General features: G+C 38.0%; 1 protein-coding gene across 1 annotated transcript in view; it reads left to right on the top strand.

The window, feature by feature from the left end:
* Positions 1-24,365, top strand: part of GRID2 (glutamate ionotropic receptor delta type subunit 2) — a 730,680-nt gene that overhangs the window by 432,007 nt on the left and 274,308 nt on the right. Inside the window, exon 4 of the mRNA XM_027812082.2 lies at positions 3,665-3,870. Coding sequence (XP_027667883.2) covers positions 3,665-3,870 — 206 coding nt within the window. The remainder of the gene's footprint in view (positions 1-3,664; positions 3,871-24,365) is intronic.

Here is a 24,365-nt window from a genome sequence, read left to right as displayed (position 1 = left end):
AAGTTCTTTCTTAGGACAGGTCCATAGTAACTGACTCAGTAAGGACAAGTCTGTGGTAAGGCTGGCACCTGAATTCAGATCTTGTCATGAGTGGTGTTACGCTGAGTTAACTCCATTTGAATATAATCAGGCAGATCCTCAGAGTTTAGGAGGCCATGGGCCTTGTGGTTGCCCATGCAGGATGCTCTACACATAAAATTTAGCTGTAGCTGCAGCCAGTCTAGTGTGTTCAGTGCTGGACCTTCTGTGCACCAGCAGTGCAGAGCATAAGACCTTCCTATGGATGTCTGCCTTGTGGTGGCATGGTTATGTATGGGTAGACAGGGAAGGTAATTTCCAAGAGTCCTTGATAAATTTTGCTTGCCTTCCTCTTTGTTTATTAGACTTTCCAAGCTGACTTCATAATATCTTAAATCAGCTACAAGTTTGGTGAAAAAGAGAATGTTTGGTAATATCTCTTTTAAATTTCCAGCCTGGTTTAACCCTACATCTGATGTGGAGTATTTGACTGCAGAATGATTCTATGTTCTTGTGCATGAATGTGTAGAGTGGAAGTGATGACTGTACGGTGAAAAAACAGAAAATGTAATGCTAATAGTGACACGGAGTCAGGAGAGGAGATAGCAGCTTTGGCTCTTGCATTGGTTTGTCTCTATGTGGTAACTTTGGATTTTATCAGTAAGGAGGATAATTAATATTGGTGATAATGGGCAGCTCTTCTGCATTTCTGGAAATTACTGTGACTCATCTGATTTAAATTAAAAATAGAAATGTGTCTTCTGGCTGGGCAACAGGTTGGCTAGCAAATTCAGGGCAAGAAACACCTGTGTTCCAAACATGAACAGTCCTGTGTCTCCGCAGCAGAGCCATCTGTACCACAGGTTGCTTGCCAGATTTTTCTGCAGAAGGAGTTTACGTATTAGAAAGATTATTCCAGAGTGCAGTGTGGATATGTGCCACTTTGAGACAATCCACGCAGGAAAGATAATGCTGCCCATTCAGTGGCAGCATCTGTTCTTTGGCATACGCTTTGAATATGATCATTGCTAGTGACTTGCTGCCGAAATATTGGAAGCATCGTCATTATTTAAATAGCATTTAAATAGCAGGGGTTTCTTATGTGCTCTCTGCTGTTTCATAGCAGCAGGTGAGCATCACCAATGCCTCCATTCTTCTACTGGGTAAACTGAGGTATAAGCAAAGTCTGTATTTGTTTCCTGCCCACAGCTTTTTGTTGTATCAATGCCAAAGGCAGAATTAGTAAAGAAGTTTTATGAATCCTGCTTTGGTATCTTTTCCGTTAGAATCATGCTGTTCTTCCAAAAGTGTATCACATAGATACCATACTGTTGGTACGGTCACCTAATAAATGTAGAACTGTAGAATAATACTGGATCTCTGTGCCTTTTGTCCCTTCATTTGGTGAAGATTCAAGATAATTGTTTCATTGTTTACATTTGCGGATATTCATGGCAAACAAAGCCATTTGATCCCATAATCTGGCTTCTGGGACAACACAGATTATACAGAATATCGGCTAATAACTCCAGTGTGTTTATAAATTCAGGTCAAGGGAGATTACATTCTTGTTTTGAAAGGACAAATAAAACTTTGTTTGGTGGTTCCTGCTTACCCTCTTCTGGTGTTGGAGAAGAATATATGGATTTATGCTATGGAACTTTAAAGGGTTCTTATAGCCTAAGTACCTTTTCCCCTTGATTGATAGTGTTCCCCCTATATTGATAGTGTATCTAGATCCTATCTTCATGTGTTCCTTTTACTTCAATAATTTTGACTCCAACTGGGCAGTTTTCTTCAGTTTTTATTTCATTTGTCTGGATGTTGACTAACTCAGAGCGGGTGAGCATCAGAAACTTTAGAATGAAGGGGTTAAAGTGGAAAGTAGTTATTTTATTATTTGCATAAAACTAGATGTATTTGTAGCAGTTCAAGTAATCTTGTCGCTTCTTAAATTGATATTTAAAATGCCAAAAAAAAAAAAAAATTCTGACATCTCTGATTAGATTGAATTTAATTTTCCTGATTTAGATATTAAATAGAAGCTGTAATTAGTATCTGATTCTCTTATGGAAGTTTATTTTTAGGGTAAGCATGTATTTTATTCATGTTTAAACTATTCTTCAAGTGTTTAGTTGTGCTGGTATTTCAGCAGTGTCTGAAGAATGGGGTTGCAGTGCTGAATGCCTGAAATAGCCTAAATGCCTAAAATAATATTTCATTCCAATTCATGGTATTTTAGAGCTCTAGACAAGAGACCCAACTTGCTGATTGTCCAACTTCCAAGACTAACTCTGCTGAATTATTTTCATGGACTGTTTGATTGTAAACCGTTGTAATTTGAAGTATCTTGGTAATCTGGTGCTGGAGGAAGATGGCTATCTCTAATACTCTCTAATTAGTACATTCTTGCTGGGGAAGACAGGCAGAGCTTTTTTCTAATGTAAAGACTGAATTTTTATTTCCATATGCAGCTGTTTGTGGCCAACAATAAGCAGATCAAGGTGTGAATGTCTAAGCCTCAGATCTTCTTGATAGGGCTGCCGGACTTCTGTAAAACTCAGAACTTCTTAGATAGCTTATTTTGCCATAACCTGAAGTCAAGCATCAAGATCACCTGTGTTTGTCAGAACCTTTAAACTTCAGAGTATGTTGAGCTCCCCAGAACTCTGAAATTATAGCTCAATAAGAAGAGTATTCACTTGGCTTGGAAAAGAGGAAAACTTGAGTTATAGTTTTGATACAGTTTTTCCAGCAAAGTCAACACAAAGACTTCTAGCTCAGGTATTTCCATCTCTTCCCTGAAGTCCCATCAGGTCTAGATGCTGCAGTATTCCTGCTAGGCTCCCTTGGGGCTGAGCAGAGTTCCTCTGCCGCGGTTACCAGCCACACCTTAGTTGCATTGATCTTGTACTTTCACCATCATAGTTCCCATACTAAATCCACGTGTGAAATTTCCACAATATTTTCAAGGGTGTATCACACAGGTTTCTCTGTCATGTTGCTGATGCTTTGCTGCAGGGGAGTCACATAATTCTCCCCCTGCAGCGTGGACCTCTGGCCATGTTAGCCTCATGTTTGCAGGACTAACCACAGCTTTCTGTGGTTAGTGAACAGAACAAGACTTTCTGATAAGTGAACAGCTCAAGCTTGACTTAGATACATTAAGCTACATAATCTTGCAGTAGATAACATAATTTTGAGTCCTGCAAAAGGAAATTATTTGCTTCCTACCTTTTTCTCCCTCTGTTGCCCTCATACAACCTTCACTCAAAAGAAGCACAGTGTTACAGTCATAGCTTCACTGCTTTTTATGGATTTTAGTGTGAAAGTGCTTTAAGAAAAATAAGGAACAAGTGTGATGATTGAATGACCAAATTAGGAAAGTTGCTAGAAATTTTTCTACATTTGTTTTCTAGTGGTTCTTTTGGACAGTAGCTGATACATAGCTATTCTCTCCTCTGTTTAAGTATTTCAAGAAATGCCATGAACGTAGGTCAGGAAGATATCCAATTAATATTAAGTGAAAGCCCACAGGGGTATACCTGGCACTGAACAAAACACTTCTGTGAAAGGAATTGAACGGTTAATTGTGTCTTTTTTCTACTTACCAATTAAAATCTTATTTGGCTTGTGATTTTCCTAGATATCCGTGGAATACAAGAGTTTTTGGACAAAGTGTCTCAACAGGGAATGGATGTAGCACTGCAGAAAGTAGAAAACAACATCAATAAAATGATCACAGGGCTCTTTGCCACTATGCGAATAGAAGAACTGAACCGCTATCGGGATACTCTGAGACGGGCTATTCTTATAATGAACCCCTCAACAGCCAAATCATTCATAACAGAGGTATGTGTTTATCACTGGTAACTTCTTGTTTTGTTGTCCAAGACTGCAGCTGTTTGTCAAAAGATTTAGCTTATTTGACTTCATAAAAACAATCAAACAAAAAAAACCCCTAGAACCCCAATTAAAAATTTAAATATTCTCTCTTCAAAGATCATCGTGCACAAGGGTGTTTTTTCATGCTCATAAATGTGCATACAGAACAGTATAACTACATTCTGTGTGAGCAAAAGCATTTGGGAAATATGCAGAAGAATTAGCCATTAAACTTCTGTTTGAAGCTTGTGGCTATTGTATGGCTATTTCCATGCTCATTGTGTCTCTCACTAAAAATTCTTTATAACCGACAATTTTATTTAGTTATATGTAATGTGTATTTGTTGATAAAATGTGTTTACCTGATTGGCATTTATTTTTGGTATAAAATAGTATTTAATAATGATCTGTCGTGTACTACTGAGTAGTAAGGTAAAGGAATTTATGAAGGCTTGGATCTGAATGAAGAATTTAAGAGGATAGGCTAAAGTTATGCTATGTATTTAAATAAAAACTGAATGCCTTTTGGGAACATTAGAATGTGAGGGTTCATTTTTTTTCTTTTTGTAATTTTTTTTCTCTTTTTTTTTTTTTTTGGATAGGCATTCTGTTCTCATTATACACTGAAGCTTGCTAATTCTGAGTAATGAGGTTTTGTTGCTCTATCCAAATGTCTACAGTGCTTTACAAGATGTAAACAATTTGTGGGCATGTTTTAGATTATTCTGCACTGTTTTCATCACCAAGTCACAAATGTTTTATTTTTCTTAAGTGGCATTGTAAGATATTTAACATTTCAACCTAAAAGCAGCAGGGTTCAGGGCTCTAACTACAATAACTCAGTGAAACAAAACTTCTGTATTGTTTCTAAAGAGAAACATTCTTTTGTTAAAAAATACACCTTCTTATAATTTACTTTTACACACGCAAGCATAATAACAAAGTCACTGTCATCTTTTGAAGTTGCCATGGACATGTTGTCAAGAAAGTAAACAGTTTATTTTAGTGTTCTCACTTTGGCATTAGCCGCTCAAAACCCAAACCAACCAAACCCCAAGAAAAAAGCAATTAAACCAAACCCACAATCCTCCTCTTCTCCCCAAAACAATGCAAAACCAAACACAAAACAAAATCTAGCAACAAAAGGTTCCCAAAGTTCGTTCTTTCCTGGAGGCTGTAAGACTAACAGGAAAGGTCATTATCACCTTTTGTGAGTTGGGTTCAAAAAGAGAGCCTCACATCGGTTGCTACCTTACAGGTTTTGCCAGCATAACAGCATTTATTTGGAGTGTAATGTGTGCCTAGTAAAACTGACAGCAGGACTCTCAATAGGAGAGTTACTCAAATAGAAGTATGATTACTGCTGTACTTTTTTTCTGTTGGCGGCAGGGAATGACCTGTATAACTGCGCTCCAACACTCAGTGTCCATGCAAGGAGAAATTTGCTGGGATAGCTTTGCCAGTGGATATTAAAAGCCATTATTTCGCAGTTGAATCAGAAGCTGAACTGCGTGGTAAAGAAGCTATAAAGCCTATGGACTGCCAATGGGTTAAGATATTCCTAAACAATTCAAGTGTGGACATGCTTATTCCAAAGACTGTGCCTTGTGCATGACCAGTTTAACTTGAAAATTCAGTCTAACCTAGTAAATTTAGCATGTAAACCTTACTAAGTTAATAAGAAACAGCTACATATGCAGACAAGCCCTTGAGGTTTTTATGGCTCTCCTGCTTTTAGCTGCATGGTTGGATTCAGCTTTAAGCCTTCCTCCCCAGACCTGAAATAGTCTCTGCTGCTTGGTCCTTCAGATGGCTGAGTTGGCTGAACCCCCTCATTGTTTAGCTGAGAATATTGTTCATTCACTCTGCAACAGCTGTAGTAAGCGCAGGCTTGATTACTATGCAAGTAACAAGTTTTCCAGGGTAGTCAGACACTGGCCTGCGTAAACAGGCAGTCTGTAAATCGGAGGTTTCTTGTGGTAGAATTTCTTTCTTCTCTGAAATTCTTATTTTAAAGTAAGAATATTTTGGGGTTTAATTTCCTTTTTTTTTTTTTCTTTTTTAAAGCAGCATTGCTTTTCTGATGTTAGATCCCTTCTTTCTCTCCAGCTTTTCTATCTCTAGAGCTTGCAAAGGTGAGATCTACACTTACATATTCAAGAAAATGGAGATTAAGATGTAAATAAAGTGTTCTGGCTATGGAGATTAAAACTCATCTTCTCTTTAACTATTATGTGTTAATTTTCCCTCTGTGGGGCATGAAAAGGCAGCAAGACTTGGAAGCAGGTATCACAGCATCTCTCCTTAATGTCTAAAGGATTAATGTAAAGTAAGAGGGAGGGGCCAGCCTAGTTCTCTAATGTCTTTCATTGCTTTGAGCAGGGGATGGAGGGGCAGAACGGAAAAAAATCTGCTAAAATAGTGACATTCAGTGTGGCTAAGTAGTGCAGTGGTATGGAGCTAGCAGAGACTGGGATCTCTCCCCATATCAGTTTCTGGCAGCATCTTGGTAAATCCTTAGCCAGGCATTATTCGGTGAACTGAACTGAACATACATCGTTCAGTTTTTTTCAGTAGGATTAGGTCTTCCTGTACCCTTAAATAATCACCCAGGTCCCACAAGTGAAGTAAATTATTCCCACTGAATCTTTTGTGGTTACTGGAAAGCACCTCAGAACCAACCATCTTGCATAAAAATTGCTATGCTACCTGACAGCACTGGTGACTGACATGAACTGTATGCCACTTGTTAGCTTTTTGTTTTGGGATGGGAGTTTTTTGCATGTGTTCTTCTGATTTGTGATGGACTTCCAGGATATGAAAATCCATACAAGAGAAAAGGAAAAGGAATAGGTTGCCCTTGCCAGCTCAGCATGAGAGCAAAATTCCAGGGTCAAGTGGCAGAAAACAAAAGTAGAAAAAAGAGGAAAAATATCACCTGGTGCTTTAGCAAAAGAACAAGGACTCTTTGGACCAAGAAATTCCCTATCAGCATGTCAGCCATGACAGGAAGGCACCTCCAAGCAACAGTAGGAGAGTTTTAGGGAAGGTAAGAGAGAAATCACCCCTGTGTTGAACCTGTTTTGCAAAGTCAGGGCTTCTAAAACCAAGTGTGAGAAGGCTGGGTAGGAGGAGGAACAGGCCAGGAAACTCAGGTTGCAACAGAGGTTCTGCGGATAACAAAGTCACTTTGAGACACAAGGCTTTAGGAAGCAAGCCAGGTGTCCTCAGTGACGCCAGAATGCTGTCAATATGTTTCTGCTTACAACATTATTTCCATTTAGCTAAGGAAACTACCTTATCAACTGTGTGCAGAAATATGACTGTGGTGTTCTGTGCAGAGTCCAGGACCTGATAAGACTACAAGGGAGGGATGATGCAGCTGATTCATTTTTTTAGATATACAAGAAAATTATGTCTACTAGCGGAAGACTTTCATGGAAAATACAGTAAGCCATGGGTAAAAGAGCCCTAGCATCAGTTAGGGATTTTTGCTGGAGTTTTGACAGGAAAGTTCTGGAAGACCTTGGTCTAGGAGCTGAAGAAACTGCTACCTCCAGCTGTTAGTTCTTCCCCTTGACAGAGGGATTACCATCCCAGCAGTAAACTCAGCAGATGTGACCATATACTTTGCTGCCTCTTACTAGGTCTCTTCTCTTGGTTCTGTTGCAGGAATAGTGACCTCTTACAGAAAGAGGTAAGAACACATTTTAACTGCAGCAGTGAGATTCAGCAGTTTGTCTAAAACAAATTTCAGAGCACTGGAAACATGTATCAGTCAACAAAGCTGTTGTGAGAACACTTGACAACTCCAAACTGTCAATGTAGTGAGCATTGTCAGTTCTTAGATTGGAGAGGGTACTGCTCTTCAGCTCACTGTACACTGTATGTTTTGTGTAATTAAAAAGTGCTAACTTATTATTATTCCAAAGGCTTCATTCTGAAATAAACTTGAAGCTACAAAGCCCCATAATATCAAGACTTCAAGCATGCAAGTGATTATGCTAGAGATATTGGAAATGTTCACTGTTAAACATATATTTGAAGTTGTTAAGCTCACATGCCTCACAGAACTGGGTTATAATTATTAAAAATATATATTCAACTCAACAAAATTAGCAGCTGCCAAATCACAGAATTACAGAATTGAGTTCTAAGGGATCTCTGGAGATCGTCTAGTCCAACCCTCTGCAGAGCAGGTTGCACAGAATCGTGTCCAGGTGGGTTTTGAATGTCTACAGACAAGGAGACTCCACAGCCTCTCTGGGCAGCCTGTGCCAGGGCTCTGTCACCCTCAAAGTGAAGTTTCTGCTCATATTCAGATGGAAATTCTTGTGTTTTAGGAAGGATTGTAGCAATAAGTCCTGTGTGTATGCAGACATGCTTATTGTACCAACCTTTCTAGGTGCCTTTTTATTTGTCTATATTCATTTTCAAAGAAAATTAAAAATATGTAGCTTTTAGGCACTAGTACAATCTATTACACATTTTTTTAAAAAAAGTAACATGTATTGGTTTTTTTTACCTTAGACTTATGTGAGACAGTACTAAAATAAGGCTACCTTGGATGAAGACAAGCTACACTACTACTTTAATGACTAAAAACATTCTTTATAAATAAAATGTTAAAACAGACAGGGAAAATAGAATAAAACCTATAAAGGAAGTATAAAGGAGGAGTTCTTGCCATGTAGTGGGCAAGTGAAACAGAGATAGAAAAGTTAATGTTTAAGGAGAAAATATAATTTTAAAATACCTTCTACTATTGAACCTTCACTGTGTTTTTTCTAAAGGTTATTGTGAATAGAACGAGAAGTAGTATTTATTCTGTGAAACGAGATTATTCCTGGTGGCAAGTTGGGTTTTATTATATTTGATTATTATTTCTCTGTTGAAAATAATAGGTAATTTAAAACATAAGTATCAGGAAAAAATACAGTTTTTTCATATAGTGACATAGTTGTTATTGTACCAGATTTCAGCTTTAGATTTGATGCTGCAGCAGATCACAGGTCGTTTAGATCTAAAGACACAGGTTTGCCTTTAGTGTTACACAGTACTCTGAATAGGCTTGTTTAAACAGCTTATTTGCTGTGAATTAGGAAAGTTTATTCAACTTTTGTTCCAGAAAGTTTTTTCAGCCTTTGTGTGTCCAAAGTTCATGGAAGCTCTTTTTTTATTATTTTTATTATTATTATTTTTTACTTTATTCTGTGGTGCTGTGCTTACAGGTTTTACATGTATCCTAAGGAATGTTACAATAACATTTAGCTGTTTTGTTCTTCTTTTTCTTTTCATTAATAAAGAAAATTATCCCATCTTTAGTCAAAAGCGTGGTATTCAGGCATGAGGTGAAGTAAATGCAGCTGAAAATAGGAGTTAAGAATCTAATGCACTTGGGTGCTACTTCCACTGAAACCTGTGACAGAAATTCTGTAGTGTCTGGTGGGAGCAGATAGCAGTGTGTTTTGCTCAGGTGTAGACAGATAATACACATAACTGGGAGAGGTGGAAGACTCCAGATAGGCATCAAGTCCACATAATCAGCTCTGGAGAAGACATTCCCATCTAATGAATTCCTTAAGTGCATTTGCTAGGTGATACCTTGCCTCTATTTGTGGCACAGCTGAGTTTGTAGCTCAGCTATTAGCTACTGTTTTCCATAGCTGCATCTTTAAAATCTTGTAAATCTGAGCTTTTGATCTTCTGTCATATAAAATATGCTGGTTTGCCTTTTACGTGTGTGCCATGGGCTGCCAGTCTCAGGACTTAGCATCAAATTGGGATTTAGGAAAGCTAGATTCTCTTCTGCTGTGCATGTGCTATGTGACTTCTGAATGTATTATTGAGTCACATGTCTTCACTTGACAAAAAGAGTAATGCCTGCCTACCTGTGTATAGTGCATAAGAGCTAAATAGAAACATTTTTGTGTGTACATCCATATGTTTTCTGCAAAAGTAAAAGCGTATTCATCTACCATCTCTAAAACCCACTGTGGATTTTATTTTTTTAAATGAGCTTTACTGTCTGAAGACCACCTTCTTTTCAAGGCAACACAGAGATAGCAGAAGAAAGGATTTGTCAGTTGAATTCAGCAGTGATGAAGTGATCCAGTGATAGACTGGAAAATCATCCGCAGGTCTCATGGGAAGCCTGTTGGATTTCCCATTAGGCTGAGGGGTGACTTGATGGTTTATCACTTTAGTATGTATGTCATAATTTTCTGGGTACTATTCAATATAGTAGTAGCTAATAGCTGGTAGGTAGTTGATGGTAATAATAGTGGAAAGGGTAATTTTTCCATCATGCAGACATGAAGAATTATTTCCTTCAGAGTTTATCTTTGTGAGTTTATTCACAATCTCCAGGAATCTTTAAACAATCGTACTGTCGTGGTTTAACCCAAGCCAGCAACCAAGTACCAGGCAGCCACTCGCTCACTCACACCCTAGAGGAATGGGGAGGAGTTTTGGGAAAAAAGTAAAACTTGTGTGTTGAGGTAAGAACAATTTAATAATTGAGATACAGTAAAATATTATAATAACAATAATAATAATAATAGTGGTGAGAAGGGGAGAGAGAGGAATAAGATCCAAAAGGGAAAGAGAAGTAACTCACAATACAGTTACTTACCACCACCTGATCAATGCTCAACCAGTCCCCAAGCAGCAGTCGGCAGACCCCAGCCAGCTCCCCCCAGTTTATATACTCATCATGACATTCTATGGTATGGAATAGCCCTTTGGCTAGTTTGGGTCAGCTGTCCTGGCTGTGTCCCCTCCCAGTTTCTTGAGCCACTCCAGCCTTCTGGATGGGAAAGCCTGAGACACTAAAGAGTCCTTGACTTAGTATAAACATTAGTTAGCAACAACCAAAACCATCAGTGTGTTATCAATATTATTCTCATACTTGATCCAAAACACAGCATTGTACCAGCTACTAAGAAGAAAATAACCCTGTTGCAGCTGAAAGCAGGACATCTGTTTACATAAAATGCAAGTCTGAAGTCTCTAAAGGCAACAACTGATGAAGCAGGGGCAGTGATGAAGGTGAAGAATCAGCAGTAGACATATGAACTTGCCTACTGCTACTTTTATCTCCTTTTCTTATCATTTTATCATAAGTGTATACGTTGGTTACACTCAGATTTGTCCAGGAGAGATGGTCTCGAGAGGCTAAAATCAGAACTTGCAATGTCAGTGACTGTTTGCTCTAATCTTTAAGGTCATCTTTTTCACCAATTATTTTTTTTTTTAAGAGTAAGCTTTTTAGACCTGCACTCTCCTGTAGAGCGTACTTGCCTCTTTTGAGTCTGTTCTCCTATGTCATAGTCTGTGGTGGAATAAATCCCATTCAGCATGCTCTGCTGTAATATGCTGTTGTTAATGACAATCTAATGAACTACATCTTTTTTTGATTTTCTCCTGTGTTAAACACTGAATTTGTAGCTGCAAACTGAGCTAGAGGCTTAAAGGATTTTTTACTTCATAGCATCTTCCAAATCTGTAGTAAAGGGATGTTCAGAAAACATATTCAGAATGCTGAATAAGTTGAAACTTTCATCCTTTACATGTAGCAGAAAAGTCTCTTTGCTGACTTTTTTTTGTAACCTGCAAGAAGGGGAAATGGGGATCTTGGTGGCGTCTAGGCTTTATCTTTCAGCTAAAATCTGATAAAGTTCCTGGATTTATCATTTAGTCTAACTCCTTGACATTTTGTGCTCTTGCAGCCTTGAGTACAGGCCATTCAGCTGATGGCTGAATGATTGGATGTGAAAATTCCTGTTATTTTCCAATGCTTGATGAACAAAGTGATGTTAGTATAGATTTTACATGCACTTGTTGAACATAGGGCAAAGGTTCAAAGATAAAACATTTTAGTTACAGAAAAATGAAAGAGGAAAGTAAGTCTCACTGGTGAAATAAATCAGCTTCAAAGGGATTTGTATTATGTGCATCATTACTGTGACTGTAACCTAAAGCAATCCTTCCTGGTCCTGTATTTTCAGGTAGGTATCAGGAGGAGAGTAAAATTCAGGTTCACAATGTAGTGTTGGTGTTCTTGGGGCAGAATGCAGTGCTCACTGTAGCTAAAGTGGTTTATTTTAGTATCTAAAAGGAAGAAGAAACATTATGGGAAATCTATCCCAACACAAATGGTCTAGCCCTAGAAAAACAGGAGCTGGTGGCCATCAGCAGGTCCTTTGCACTGGTATGAATTTTAAAACTAGGGCTGTACTTTGTTTTTCCTGACAATTAAGGTTGGCACACTTGTGTTGGCTGCATGTTGGTTTTGGTTTTTAATTAAGGTTGCTAATAACAGCAGCTGAGGAAAAGCAGGATACGGGCATGCTCATCTTACTATCAACCATGCCTCATATGCTTGCGATGTGAAAAGTGAGACAAAAGCCTGCCTGATGTTACAGGTCTGGTGGGATCAATATATCCTGTGGATGGTACCATGGTTGTCTATGCGTTTCATCCTTTACGGTGGTGGTGGTATAAGGAGATTGTCATTGAAGTTTGTGTCCAAAGCCGATATGAACCAGAGCATTTGTGTATTTTGCAACAAAAGAAAACCACAGCATATCTGTACATTTTTCTCCTTTCTGGGTTTTCTTCTTTTTGTCTTCATTGTGTTTAGTGATGTGTTATTTATTATAGATGGATATTCAGATGATGCTCGTTTCTAGCTGATGCCAGAGGGCAGCACAATTCTGAGATGTGATCCAAGTCTATTTCTCTGGTGTCAACAGCAAAATCTGTAGCGTATTATTTTGTTCATAAAACCAAAACTTACTTTGTTAATAAAAAATGTCTATACAGTTACTATATTGATGTATGCATGACTATGCATAACTATAATTGCTCTGTCTTGTCATCAGTACAGAAGATAGTACAGTGCTATCATTTTTTTTGTAGTTCTACAAGTTTTTCATCATGTAGTATAATGAAACAAGAAAAATACCTTTGACCAGTATTCTGGTTTTGAACCTACTCTCCTCTTTGAATTTTGGAACTAATGAGCTTGTAGATCTCTTCTTCTATTCTTAATTCTCTTTCTATTCCAACCTGTAACATGGAATGCTGATTCATGACTAAGTACAACTCTTTAGTTTCATAAGTAATTTATTGCAAATGTTTATAAAACCAATAGTTAAACTGCTAGTGTGTTTGAGAGAAAAAGAGGAGGAGCTTTAGTGATTAAGTACTGCGTAGAAGATGTACTACGTACTTTATGAGAAACTTGCAATGTTTGCTGTTGTGCAGACAACTGTTTATGCTTTCCTATAAATTTCTTTCTGTTACTCTACACGGCTTTTAATGACTCAGTCATTGACATTCTCTTCTTCAGGATCTTGCTCGGTATGCTGTTTTCTGGACTAAAATAACTGACAGGCTGACTTCCCATGATCTTTAAAGATGTAATAATTCTTTTCTTCTTCTATTTGTGTTGGCTGTTCTTTCTTCTGCTTTCTTAAATTGCTATCATAGTTAATTATATTGTCCTGTTGTTACACCAGCAATTTTAACTGGATCTGATAGTCTTGGTTACTGCTTATCCTTCCTCCCTGCTTTTATAGCTTTACTATAAACACCTCCGTATTTTCCTCTTGGGACGCAAATGTCTTCCTATAGGGAGCAAATTGCTTCAACCAGCCAAACAGAATAAGTAAATAAATATAAAGCACTTCAATGAAACAAAGCTATTATATACACATTGGTAGGGACAGTCTGTGTATTAAGGTATGTATTTTCCACAGAACTGAGGGTGGCTGATTCACGTAGGTGTTATAAAAGCCCCCTCTGGATATCTGCAAAACTAATATCCAATTGACTGCCACAGGACGGGTGTCTTTTTGAAATAAAATGACAGCTAGAGAGGATTAACTTAAACTGGAGATAAGATCTGACAAAACTATTTCAAATCCAATTCTTCCTCCAAAGTCATGTTGCCTGATGGGCAGAACTGTTCTGCCTCCTTCCTTCCCAGCAGTAAACAGAAGTATAGCCAGTGCTTTAGCTTACCTAGGTATCCCTGAAATGTAACCAAATTCTTATACAATGAAAATTCAGTATTGAATGTTTCTAAACCTGAAGCACAATTAATTAACTCAGAATCAATTAATATCTAAATCGTTTTGTCAGTCTGTTAGATTGAAATGAGGAGAACCACTAGTCATCATTTCTTCTGTTTTAAAAAACATTCCTGGTGGCACTGATGAAGCTATTTCATTAGTTTGCTCTAAGATAAAGATAGTTTATGCTCTGTCACCTCTTTCATAGTGTTGGAAGGTAGTTTGCTTATGAAATGTAGCTGAGCCAGGGTCTCCCATGTTTCCTCTCCTTTTTTCAGTATGCATGTTGTAGTTGTATTCTGGCTGTGACAGCTTTGGCATTTAATTTTTGTGTCAACTTAAATTCTTTCTTTTCAAATTTATTCAACCAAATTGGATAATTATCTGCAAATTAATACAAGTACTTCATACACCATTAGAAACAATTGCTATAATGATGGGTACCTTAAGTTTCAGCTTGCTTTTGTGGACACTTCATAATCAACAGTATTACTTTTGAGGACTGTTATAAAATAATTTCTTCTGTATTGGAAGTATCTAGCAGTCAGTAGCTGACTTTGTCATCTCCACAGAGTGTAAGGAGTTGTGGACCGCTGATATCAAAAGCTGATTTTAGCTTTAGGCAATATTAGTTTCTCACCTCCCCACATGATTTTTCCCTGGTTAGGACTTGTATTATTTAGTTTATTTATAAATGGTTTCAAAATATTTGAAGGGGGGGGGGGGGGGGGGGGGGGTTGTCCTGCATGCTCTCATTTCAAATGGAAAATTAATTGTTGTGATTCATCTCAGAATTTCCATGAATGATAATAACAGCTGCTTTTGCTGGTTGTGAGAATAGATGCAAAAAGTATCCTTTTTATTTTGTTAAAACCTGTTGTCTACAGGGTTTTTATGTCATCCATACTAGGGTCCCTATGTTTTAGTAAGAGCCCCATGCTTCCTTGGAGGGTTCATTCATTTTATCTCTACTTACAAGTGACTAGCCAGTCAGCACTGCTGAAGCTTTTGATAAACCTTAATTCTGCAGTGAAAAAAACATAGACCTCTCTAATTATTGCTCATGAAAACGTAATTATACAAGTACTAAGATGTGTGTTAGGCAAACTTGTTTTGGGAGTGTTGGTAACATTAAGCGTTCTGAGACCAGATTCTGTGGTGCAATCTGACAGAATATTTTTCCTCTGATGAATGAAAAATACACGGTGACATGAAAAAGTAGCTAGTACATAATGTGTTGTTACCTCTTCAGGATTCTCTAGGACAGAACTTGCCACAAATTTGATGAGTGCTTTTCTTTGGAATTAAGATTGCATCCTTTTTGCTGCTGGCGTGTTCAGTGGTGACCCATCAGTTAGCTCTGGCACTAGTTGTGATACATGATAACCAATGAACCTGAACCTTGAAGAGGTGGTCAATGTGGGTTGGACTAGATGATTGTTAAAGGTCCCTTCTAACCCAAACCACTCTGCGATTTTATAATTTTCTGAAACAAAGTCTGAAAAGTGATACCATACTCCAGACTGTTAGGGCTTCTTGAAACATAATCTTGAGAACCACATGAGATTTGCTAAGGAAGGAAATCAATGTTTATCTTAAGATAGATAAATATTTTTATCTTACGGAAGTTCCTGCATTTCAGAGCAAATAACATAAACTCTTACTGCTACTCATTCATTTTCAGCTCAAATTAATTTAAAAAGCAATGGCTGGACATGAAAACACTAGGAGAAAGAAAAAGAGGAAAAGGAAATTTGCAAGATTATACTGTTGGCCTGCTGGGTTAAAAGAGGAAAGTAGTTGGGTTTGTTCAGTCCTTTGTGCGTTATCTGGCTTCTGAACCGGCATTACTGAGGAGTTAGATGGACACAAATTCAGAAGAGATTAAATGAAGAGATAAATTTTTGTCAGCTTTCTTTAGGAATTCAGTAAATGAAGTAGCCTTAAAGTGGTTTCATAAAACATTCATTTAGTTATAGAGGCACCAGAGCAGGGACTCCTTTAAACTCCTCCTCAGGTACTTGGAGACAGGTCACAATAAGACCTTCAGGCAGTGCCAGCTTGACTTAGCTTAGGGAAGTACACTGATACTCATCATGTAACTAAGCATTTCTTTGTGGGATTATAGCAGGGAAAAAATGCCAGAAGTTATTACATATGTTATTTGCCATTTTTTGTATTGAATAAGAAGTGAGATGTGCTGAGGGGAAGTATGAGAAGGAAAAGGGAAAGGGAAGTGCATGAATCAAGCTTTCTCTACTTTTAATCAACCAATGATGAAAGCAACTTCCCACAAGCTCTAATTTAAACTGGGACTTTCAAAAACAACATACTTGGCATTTTGAGATGCTCTGAGGAATGAAAGCTTTTCGTGTGGGATCTCTTCAAAAAGGAGTTCACATTTGAGTTGTCTGCATGTATATGAACAAAGAGAGCATCCTGAAAGCCCTTGCAGCTTTCAGAGTGTTGTGGTTTAACCCCGGCCGTCAACCAAGTACCACACAGCCACTTGCTCACTCCCCCTCACCCAGAGCGATGGGGAGGAGAATCGGAAAGGAATGTAAAACTCAAGGGTTGAGATAAGAACAATTTAATAGGTAAAGCAAAAGCCATCATGCAAGCAAAGCAAAGAATTCATTCACCACTTCCCATGGGCAGGCAGGTGTTCAGCCATCCCCAGGAAGGCAGGGCTCCATCACATGTAATAGTTACTCGGGAAGACAAACGCCATAATGACAGATGTCCTCATCTTCCTCCTTCTTCCCCCAGTTTATATGCTCAACATGACATCATATGGTATGGAACACCTCTTTGTCTAGCTTGGGTCACCTGTCCTGGCTGTGTCACCTCCCAATTTCCTGTGCCCCTCCAGCCCTCTCGCTGGCAGGGCCCAAGAAACCAAAAAAGTCCTTGAATTAATATAAACATCACCCAGCAACAACTAAAAACATCAGTGTCCCATCAACATTGTTCTCACATCAGAGCTAAAACACAGCACTGTACTAACTACTAAGAAGAAAATTAACTCTATCCCAGCTGAAACCAAGACACAGAGATGGATATGTTTTCCATAAATAAACACTGTAGTACTGAAATTTTCCTCTCTCAGGAGAGAGGGTTTGTTGGGCCTACAGAATTCCTGCTTCACAGACAGCCTTGCAGCTGGGGCCTATGGAGTCTTCAGCATCCCCAGGTGATAACATGGAAAGATATGCTCTGTGGAAGCCTCAGGGTACTTTGGGTCATAACTTTTCCAGGTGCTTTGGTATTCTGTCAACGGCAAAGTATAACTTTCCATCTCTTTACCTGTTCAAATTGATATGAGCTCTTCAAACCTGAGCTGTACAGTAGCTCCTAGTCCCCTTCAGAGTGTGATTCAATGTGTCAGTCCAGCCATAGACCATTCTGTGGTTTATAAAATATGTGAGTCATTTTTGCCTTCTCAGTGAAGATCTGGTTCTCTGAATGCTCTGGTGGTTTGGTCTCGGGTGAAGTTAGATGGTAGCCTGGAGGGTAGGTAGTGTGTGCTCAGCTCTTTACCAATGTGGTTGTCTGTCAGACTCTAAATTGGACAACTTTGAAAAACCAGTGTGTGATAAATATCAGCCAGGTTTGAACTGTGCTCCTTGGAGCTAAAAGCTTTAACTAGAGTTGGAAAAGCTGAGTCACAGAGCCTTTCTGTATTTTGCAGATCAGCAAAGAGAAGAGCCTGCAAAACACACCTACCAGCTGGTTAAAATTTACAGTTAAAATGTGTAAATTAAAGCACGCTTCATATCCCCTGTTAGTTCTTTGGCACATCCTCATAGTAGCAATATAAATATGGATCTGATTTGTGCTTAGTTGATTTTTTAATATTTTTGTACAGTTTGCCATAATTTTAGGAGGTGGAAATTAATAATTATAAAATAAAAACATGTTTTATTTATATACTGTTTCACATATATTTGTCTAACACATGTATAAGCCAAAAAGTGTAGTTGTAATGCAGAAATCATGCCAGCAGTATGCTGCTGTTGAAAACACTATTTAATGAATAGGGCCTGTGGTTTATGTTCTGTAAATGAGTTAAATGTTGGAAAACCTTCATTGACTTTAAGAGCTCAGATCCTGACTGAAGCCAGCTAAGTGTTCTTTTCCATGAGAAAATTTAAGTTTCTTATCATCTGTGGTTCCAAGATTGTCAGGCAGACTACCTGATAGCCTTGGCTCTGAAATCTCTTTCATAGAATTTAAAAATTATTCCAAGGTGGAATAAAACCAAATTTTCAAATATCGACATCCTCTGCAGAGTTACATGACATTTTTCATGTTGCTTTTCTCCTGACTAGGTTTCAAGCTTACTTCCAAGCCTAGCGCTTTACATTTCAGCCTGGTGTATTGAGGTCATGGGTCTTTCATTACAGAGAGAACACTACTGTCTTTGCTGTTAAGGCATTCGTATTGGGGCATTTAAGTATCCATATTGTCAGCTGCTAAGTTTGGGCTGAAATTACTTTTTCATTCTCCATTTCATCAATCTTCATTTAAATATTATTTAGATAGTGGCTTCCAGCCTGACATATCTGAGGATCCTAATTAGGATTGCAACAGTGAATCCAAGTAGACTATCAAACTAGTGCTCAAAGAGGACACAGAATGCTACATGCTGTCTTTGAACTAGTTGGCAGACTTAGGCTAAAGTGTAGCTGGGTCCACCACACGCACGTTGAACAAGAGAGGAGGCAGAACAGGGTGAGAGATCCCATAGTGTACTGCCACTTTCCCATCCCAGCTGTCGGATCAGTCCTAAAGAGTGTGAAAATACAAACCCCTCATGCTATATTCTCTACGTTTGCCATTTCCCATGGAGATGAACCATGGGAAACTTGGTGAACCATGTCAAGATTGCTGACAGATCCAGAAATCAGTGCCATTATCTGACTTCTGTCCATTATCAGTGAGAAATGATCAACTGAAGAAAAAAATAAAAGTGCCTTTTTAGGCCTGAGGTCTAAAGTAAACTGATAGTTAGAAGGAAGGATCTGGTTTCTTACAGCTATTTTGCCATAAGAAAACTTACATATAATATATGTACTAATAGTACAGAAGTTCAGTGAAAGAACTAGTAATGAAACGGAGGGTGAAATCTGATAACTTACAGATGCGTTTATTTGTGCCATATTATTTTTTTTTCTAGTCTGGAGATCTGAGAGAGACGAGTTGAGATTTAATTTCAGAAAACAGTATTAAGAACATATGAAATCAACTGAATGTTTATTTTAATCCAAAATAAAAAATTAATCTCAGATTGTCATTTCTGTTCGCTATATTTGTTATATCAAACAGCCAAAGCAGAGACTTCACAGTATACTGTCTGTCTATCAGCACAGTGGTTTTCCCTAGGGTATAAATGTTAGTGTTACCTCAAGAAATTTTTTGTTAAGCTTGTACAATACTAAAAAGATATATATAAGCAAGGCTTTTTGATACTTCTAATGTACATTACAAAAATAGGGATAAAAATTGTGTCTCAATTGCATAATGCTTTCCCTTGGGAGAAGAGGAATAAAGGCAGAGAATTCCTCAGGAAGAAATTATTGGAGCTGTTTTCAGTTTTGACAAACATTTTGTTTGGATTTTAAAATAAGTTTGACAGGATTAAATTTAATTTCAAATAAGCACGTATGTAGTAAGAGTGTGAAATACAGTTTTAAGCCTGATGCAAATGTGCATCCCCTCGTAGGGCTTGGATGTAATATTGCTTGATGTGAAAAGTTACTTTTCTGTTGAGATACTCTGTTGCAGAAACACTTAAGTGGAAAGAGTCAATGAAAGGCAAGGAAAATTAATGATTGTTGAGGATCAATTTAAGTGAAGATTCAAAATAAATGTATTTCCATAGTTTGCGTACATTATGAACACCTGATGTAGTTTATATTTCAATGCAATTCGTATAGTTTCCATTGTAGAGCATTTTCTTCTTTTGACTGCTCTTTTGTATATATTTATCTCTTTTTAATGTCTTACTGTAGTGATTTTTTCCTTTACCACAATATATCTGAAATTTCTTTAATGTTTAGCCTCGTAAATCTTACATTGAGCAAGATTTTCAAGATGCCCTGTACATGGATTGTTACTTAAAATCGGGTAGATCACTTAATCATTCTTGTCTTGTTAACTTCCTAAGATTTGCATGGAAACATACGTATAATATGGCTATGGTCTTGTTCCTTTTGTTTTAAAGAAGTTTTTTGTCACCTCCTTTTTTAGGAATACAAGTTTGTCTGTCTGCATCTCTGTGGAATCACATGCAGTCTCTCAGTCTTAAGTGATTACTGCTAGATTCCATACTGCTTTGGATGGGTCCCTTTCTGTGCATGACTGCCTTCTCTTCCTTTGTCACTGGTGTCCATATGGCGCACAGCTAACGGATCACTCCCTTTGTGGGGCCTACTGCATAGTTTCAGAGGGAAAATAAGCATGCAACTCACACTTATATCTGACAATAATATTTTCTGTAATCTGTGCCTTCTGATCAGACGACATCCTGCTTTTCGTGGGGTGTCTGAGTTATATCCTCCTTTGTGTTATGATCTGATGGTATTCACACCAAGTCCCATATGTGGGTTTGGTTTTGTTTTTTTTTTATCTTGCCGGAGTTAATGCCCTGATGACGAGATGCCCTTCCTCCTTTAGTAGCACCCAGTCTGCTAGGGTGGAGATATGACTGCTTTATGATGTTTCTACTTCATCTTTTTTATTTTAACCAGTTAATCTGACCTCAAGACAGAGTGCTTGGAATTTGAAGATGGTGAGCTGTCTGCCTTCTGCATACATTTCTTGCTTGCCTGAAGCAATCACACCTACTGCACTCAGTAGGACTAAACTAGGACTTTTAGCTCCTGGTTTCTTGAAAATTTTGGTTTTATTTGTTTGAGCCACCTATTAAATTTGATGCTTGTTTTCATATTCCTCAAGTGTCAGGGTGGAGAACCTTGATACCTCCTCACAACTCATAGCTCAGCTTCCATTGCAGCCTGCTTCTCCTTTATCGTGTTGACTTGAGTTCATTCTGCAGTTTGCTTAGTCCTGCACCTCTAGTTGTTCAAGGATTTAACTTCCTCTCCTGCTGGGTTGTCATGGTTTAACCCCAGCTGGCAACTAAGCACCACACAGGCACTTGCTCACTCCCCCACAGTGGGATAGGAGAAACAACTGGAAGAATCAAAGAAAACTCATGGGTTGAGATAAAGACAGTTTAATAGGTAAAGCAAAAGCCGCACACACAAGCAAAGCAAAACAAGTAATTCATTCCTCACTCCCCATGGGCAGGCAGGTGTTCAGCCATCCCCAGGAAGGCAGGGCTCCATCACGTGTAATGGTGACTTGGGAAGACAAACACCAGCACTCCAAACATCCCATTCCCCTCCCCCCCACCCCCCTTCTTCCCCCAACTTTATATTCTAAAGATGATGTCATGTCATGTGGTATGGAATATCCCTTTGGTCACTTGGGGTCAGCTGTCCTGGCTGTGTCCTCTCCCAGCTTCTTGTGTGTCCCCAGATTCCGCACTGGTGGGGTGGGTGAGAGGCAGAAAAAGCCTTGATGCTGCGCAAGCACAGCTCAGTAATAACTGAAACATTCCTGTGTTACCCACACTGTTTTCAGCACAAATCCAAAACAGCCCTATACTAACCACTATGAAGAAAATTAACTCTATCCCAGCCAAAACAAGCACGTGGGTTCTGCTAGTTTAATTCAATATTATGTGATATACAGAAATACCAGGTTTTCAGCAAGGACAGTTTCATCACTTTTGCCAGAAAACGCAGCACTTAGTGGGGAAAGTTTATTCTGAGGCAGAAGACAGTTGATCTATTTAAGACAAATGGAGTATTAGATGTTTTTTACAAGAGCATATTTCACACAAAAGCATATCTGAACAAATAAATAGCTTTATTCTACTTTTCTGCAATTAATTTGTTTTTCACAAAAAGCCTTCCCTGATGCCTTTTATATGACCTATAACTGATTTTTCTGGTAGTGCTGATTTTTTCAGGGAGCTCATATCTCACGTAATAGCTGTAGGGTGGATTTGTTTGACATAACCCATTGCTGTTATACCTGTTGTTCGATGTGTAGAATTTGATCCTTCTGTCACATTTCTGCATAAGGAAGTTTCATTTATTTTACATTAGTATTATGTATTATGTTTTTCCATACTGGTAATTCGCTATGAAATGAAGTTCTCTGTTTAGTAACAGTAATAAAGGTATAAATATATATTCACATCATCCTTTCAGTATGTGATAATTTTAAAATATGAAAAATTGCACTTGGAAAGGGAAGTTCTTTGTTTATTAAGACTTTGATGGTAATAGTTATTAGTCAACAAAATTTAACATCAGTAAGTCCTAGCTTCTCATATGTTACTATGGCCAGTTTTGTCAATCTAATAGCTCTTAGTAACCCAAGCTTTCATTCTATGGATTACTCTCACAGTATGGATGCTGGTGATTTGCAATTGGGCATAATTATTTCCTGCCATCTTCTCTATGTATGTAACGTCTGGAAAATTATGTTTGTGAACATTAATTCCAGTTCTGCTCTCTGCTGCCGACTCGCAGATTTACCCTCTCTCTGGATCTTCATTCAACTTAAACATGTTTCCTGTCTTCTAGACATCTGTTCAATGTCTAATCACCTAAACTTAAGCAAGTTTTAATCTTTATTTGTTTACTCTAATCATTCTAGGCAAGCTGCTAGATTCTTATCCATCCGTTACAGCTCAGTTTTGCCCTTTCTCAGGATCTTCACATCTGTCCAGTGTTTAAATATAGATAATTCTGTCTAGAAAAAGTAACTTTGAGGTGCAGACTTCCTCAAATGTGCACAGCTACAGTGTGTTCCTTGCAGTTGCAAAATTTCTTTGGTCTTGCTAAATACAATCTCACCCAGCTTTGAAGCTATTAAAAATATTGATGAAAGGATATTTTGCTAGCTTGTTGCTCTAATCATCTATCTGTTTTTGGGTCTGCCTTCTTAGTGGTATAGAATACAAAGCTTTTGTTTTTTCTCGGACCTTTTTTTTTTTAAGTATTGAATGTTGCCTTTCATATTTTAAATGGCATTCAGATGTCAGATTTTATTTGCTTTGCCCATCTATTATTGTTCATTGTTTTCTTTCTCAGTGATCTTGCTTCTGCCATGATTTTGCCTTGCATGTGGAAAGAGCACGCTACTAATTCACACTAAACCACACGTTATCCTGCTTTAAACCTTTCCTCAGAATTTTTTTCTCACCTTGCCTATGATTAACTTGACAATGTACAGGCAGCTGCTACACTAAGACAACTGCCTACTGTAGTGACTAGTATTTCCTTGCCTCTTTGTGCTCCTCATCCACCTGTCTACCTAACCAATCTGTGTTGTTTTCACAGTTCAGGTGCTAACTTTCAGAAGGCAGGTTCTCGCTCATTTTTATGCATGTGCCCAGATGGGTTTTGACCTATTGGACTTCCTCATGCAACACTATGAAGAATTTCCTTGGGCTGAGGTCCCACACTAGCCTAATTTCCTGACTGCTGTGGTCCTACCTTCCCCTCTGTCCCTAATTGCATGTTGCGGGTCCTTTGTGCCAACTCTTTTATTATTTGCTTAGTTGTTTCTCAGCCTTTCAACTGTTTGCTTAGTTGTTTAAAAGTGCTGTGATTCTAACCCAGCAGATAATTATCCGCTTCTCAAGTAAGATAGCTACAATGGTACTTTCTAATAACAGTCTTCAAACAGATGAAGCACCTTTTTTTACCAGATCTGTATCACCAATTAAAACTTGAAACGTGAAGTGTGTTTCTTCATGTTGTCATAAAGCCATAAAATAATAAGAATATTTAATGTAGCTCTAGTATGGATCGGTTGGTACAAACAATTACTAAAACATGTGTACAACCTGCAAACAAAAATTGCTGAAAACCTTGGAAATAAAATAGAAAATCAAAAACCAACTCAGGTAACACAAAAATATGATGAAACTCTTTTTAGTTATAAGTGAAAGGAAAGTCCAATAAAACAGGCAGATTCAATTCTGGTACCATTGTGAAGGAAGAATTAGGTTTTGGTTCCTGTACTTAATGCATTCAAATGTATTGTAACATAAATAATTATATTTAAAATGCCTGAGTAATACTGAATGCATAAGTATATGCAGTTGTAATGACTGCTGTGAAACTCGAATCTTTTCTAATTGATTACGGTTTTGTTTATTGACACTTACCTCTCTCGCATCTGACCTGGTCATAACTCCTCATCTTCCAAAACTATACTCTGTCAACTCTGATTCCTCTGGGGTTAATTTTAGCTACAGAACACACTATATGTTACAATTTCATACATAGTATTTGT

Source organism: Falco cherrug, chromosome 1 (assembly GCF_023634085.1).
Source record: "Falco cherrug isolate bFalChe1 chromosome 1, bFalChe1.pri, whole genome shotgun sequence".
Classification (NCBI taxonomy): Eukaryota; Metazoa; Chordata; class Aves; order Falconiformes; family Falconidae; genus Falco; species Falco cherrug.
Note: the sequence above shows the minus strand (reverse complement) of the source record. Positions and strands in the feature narration are given on the sequence as shown.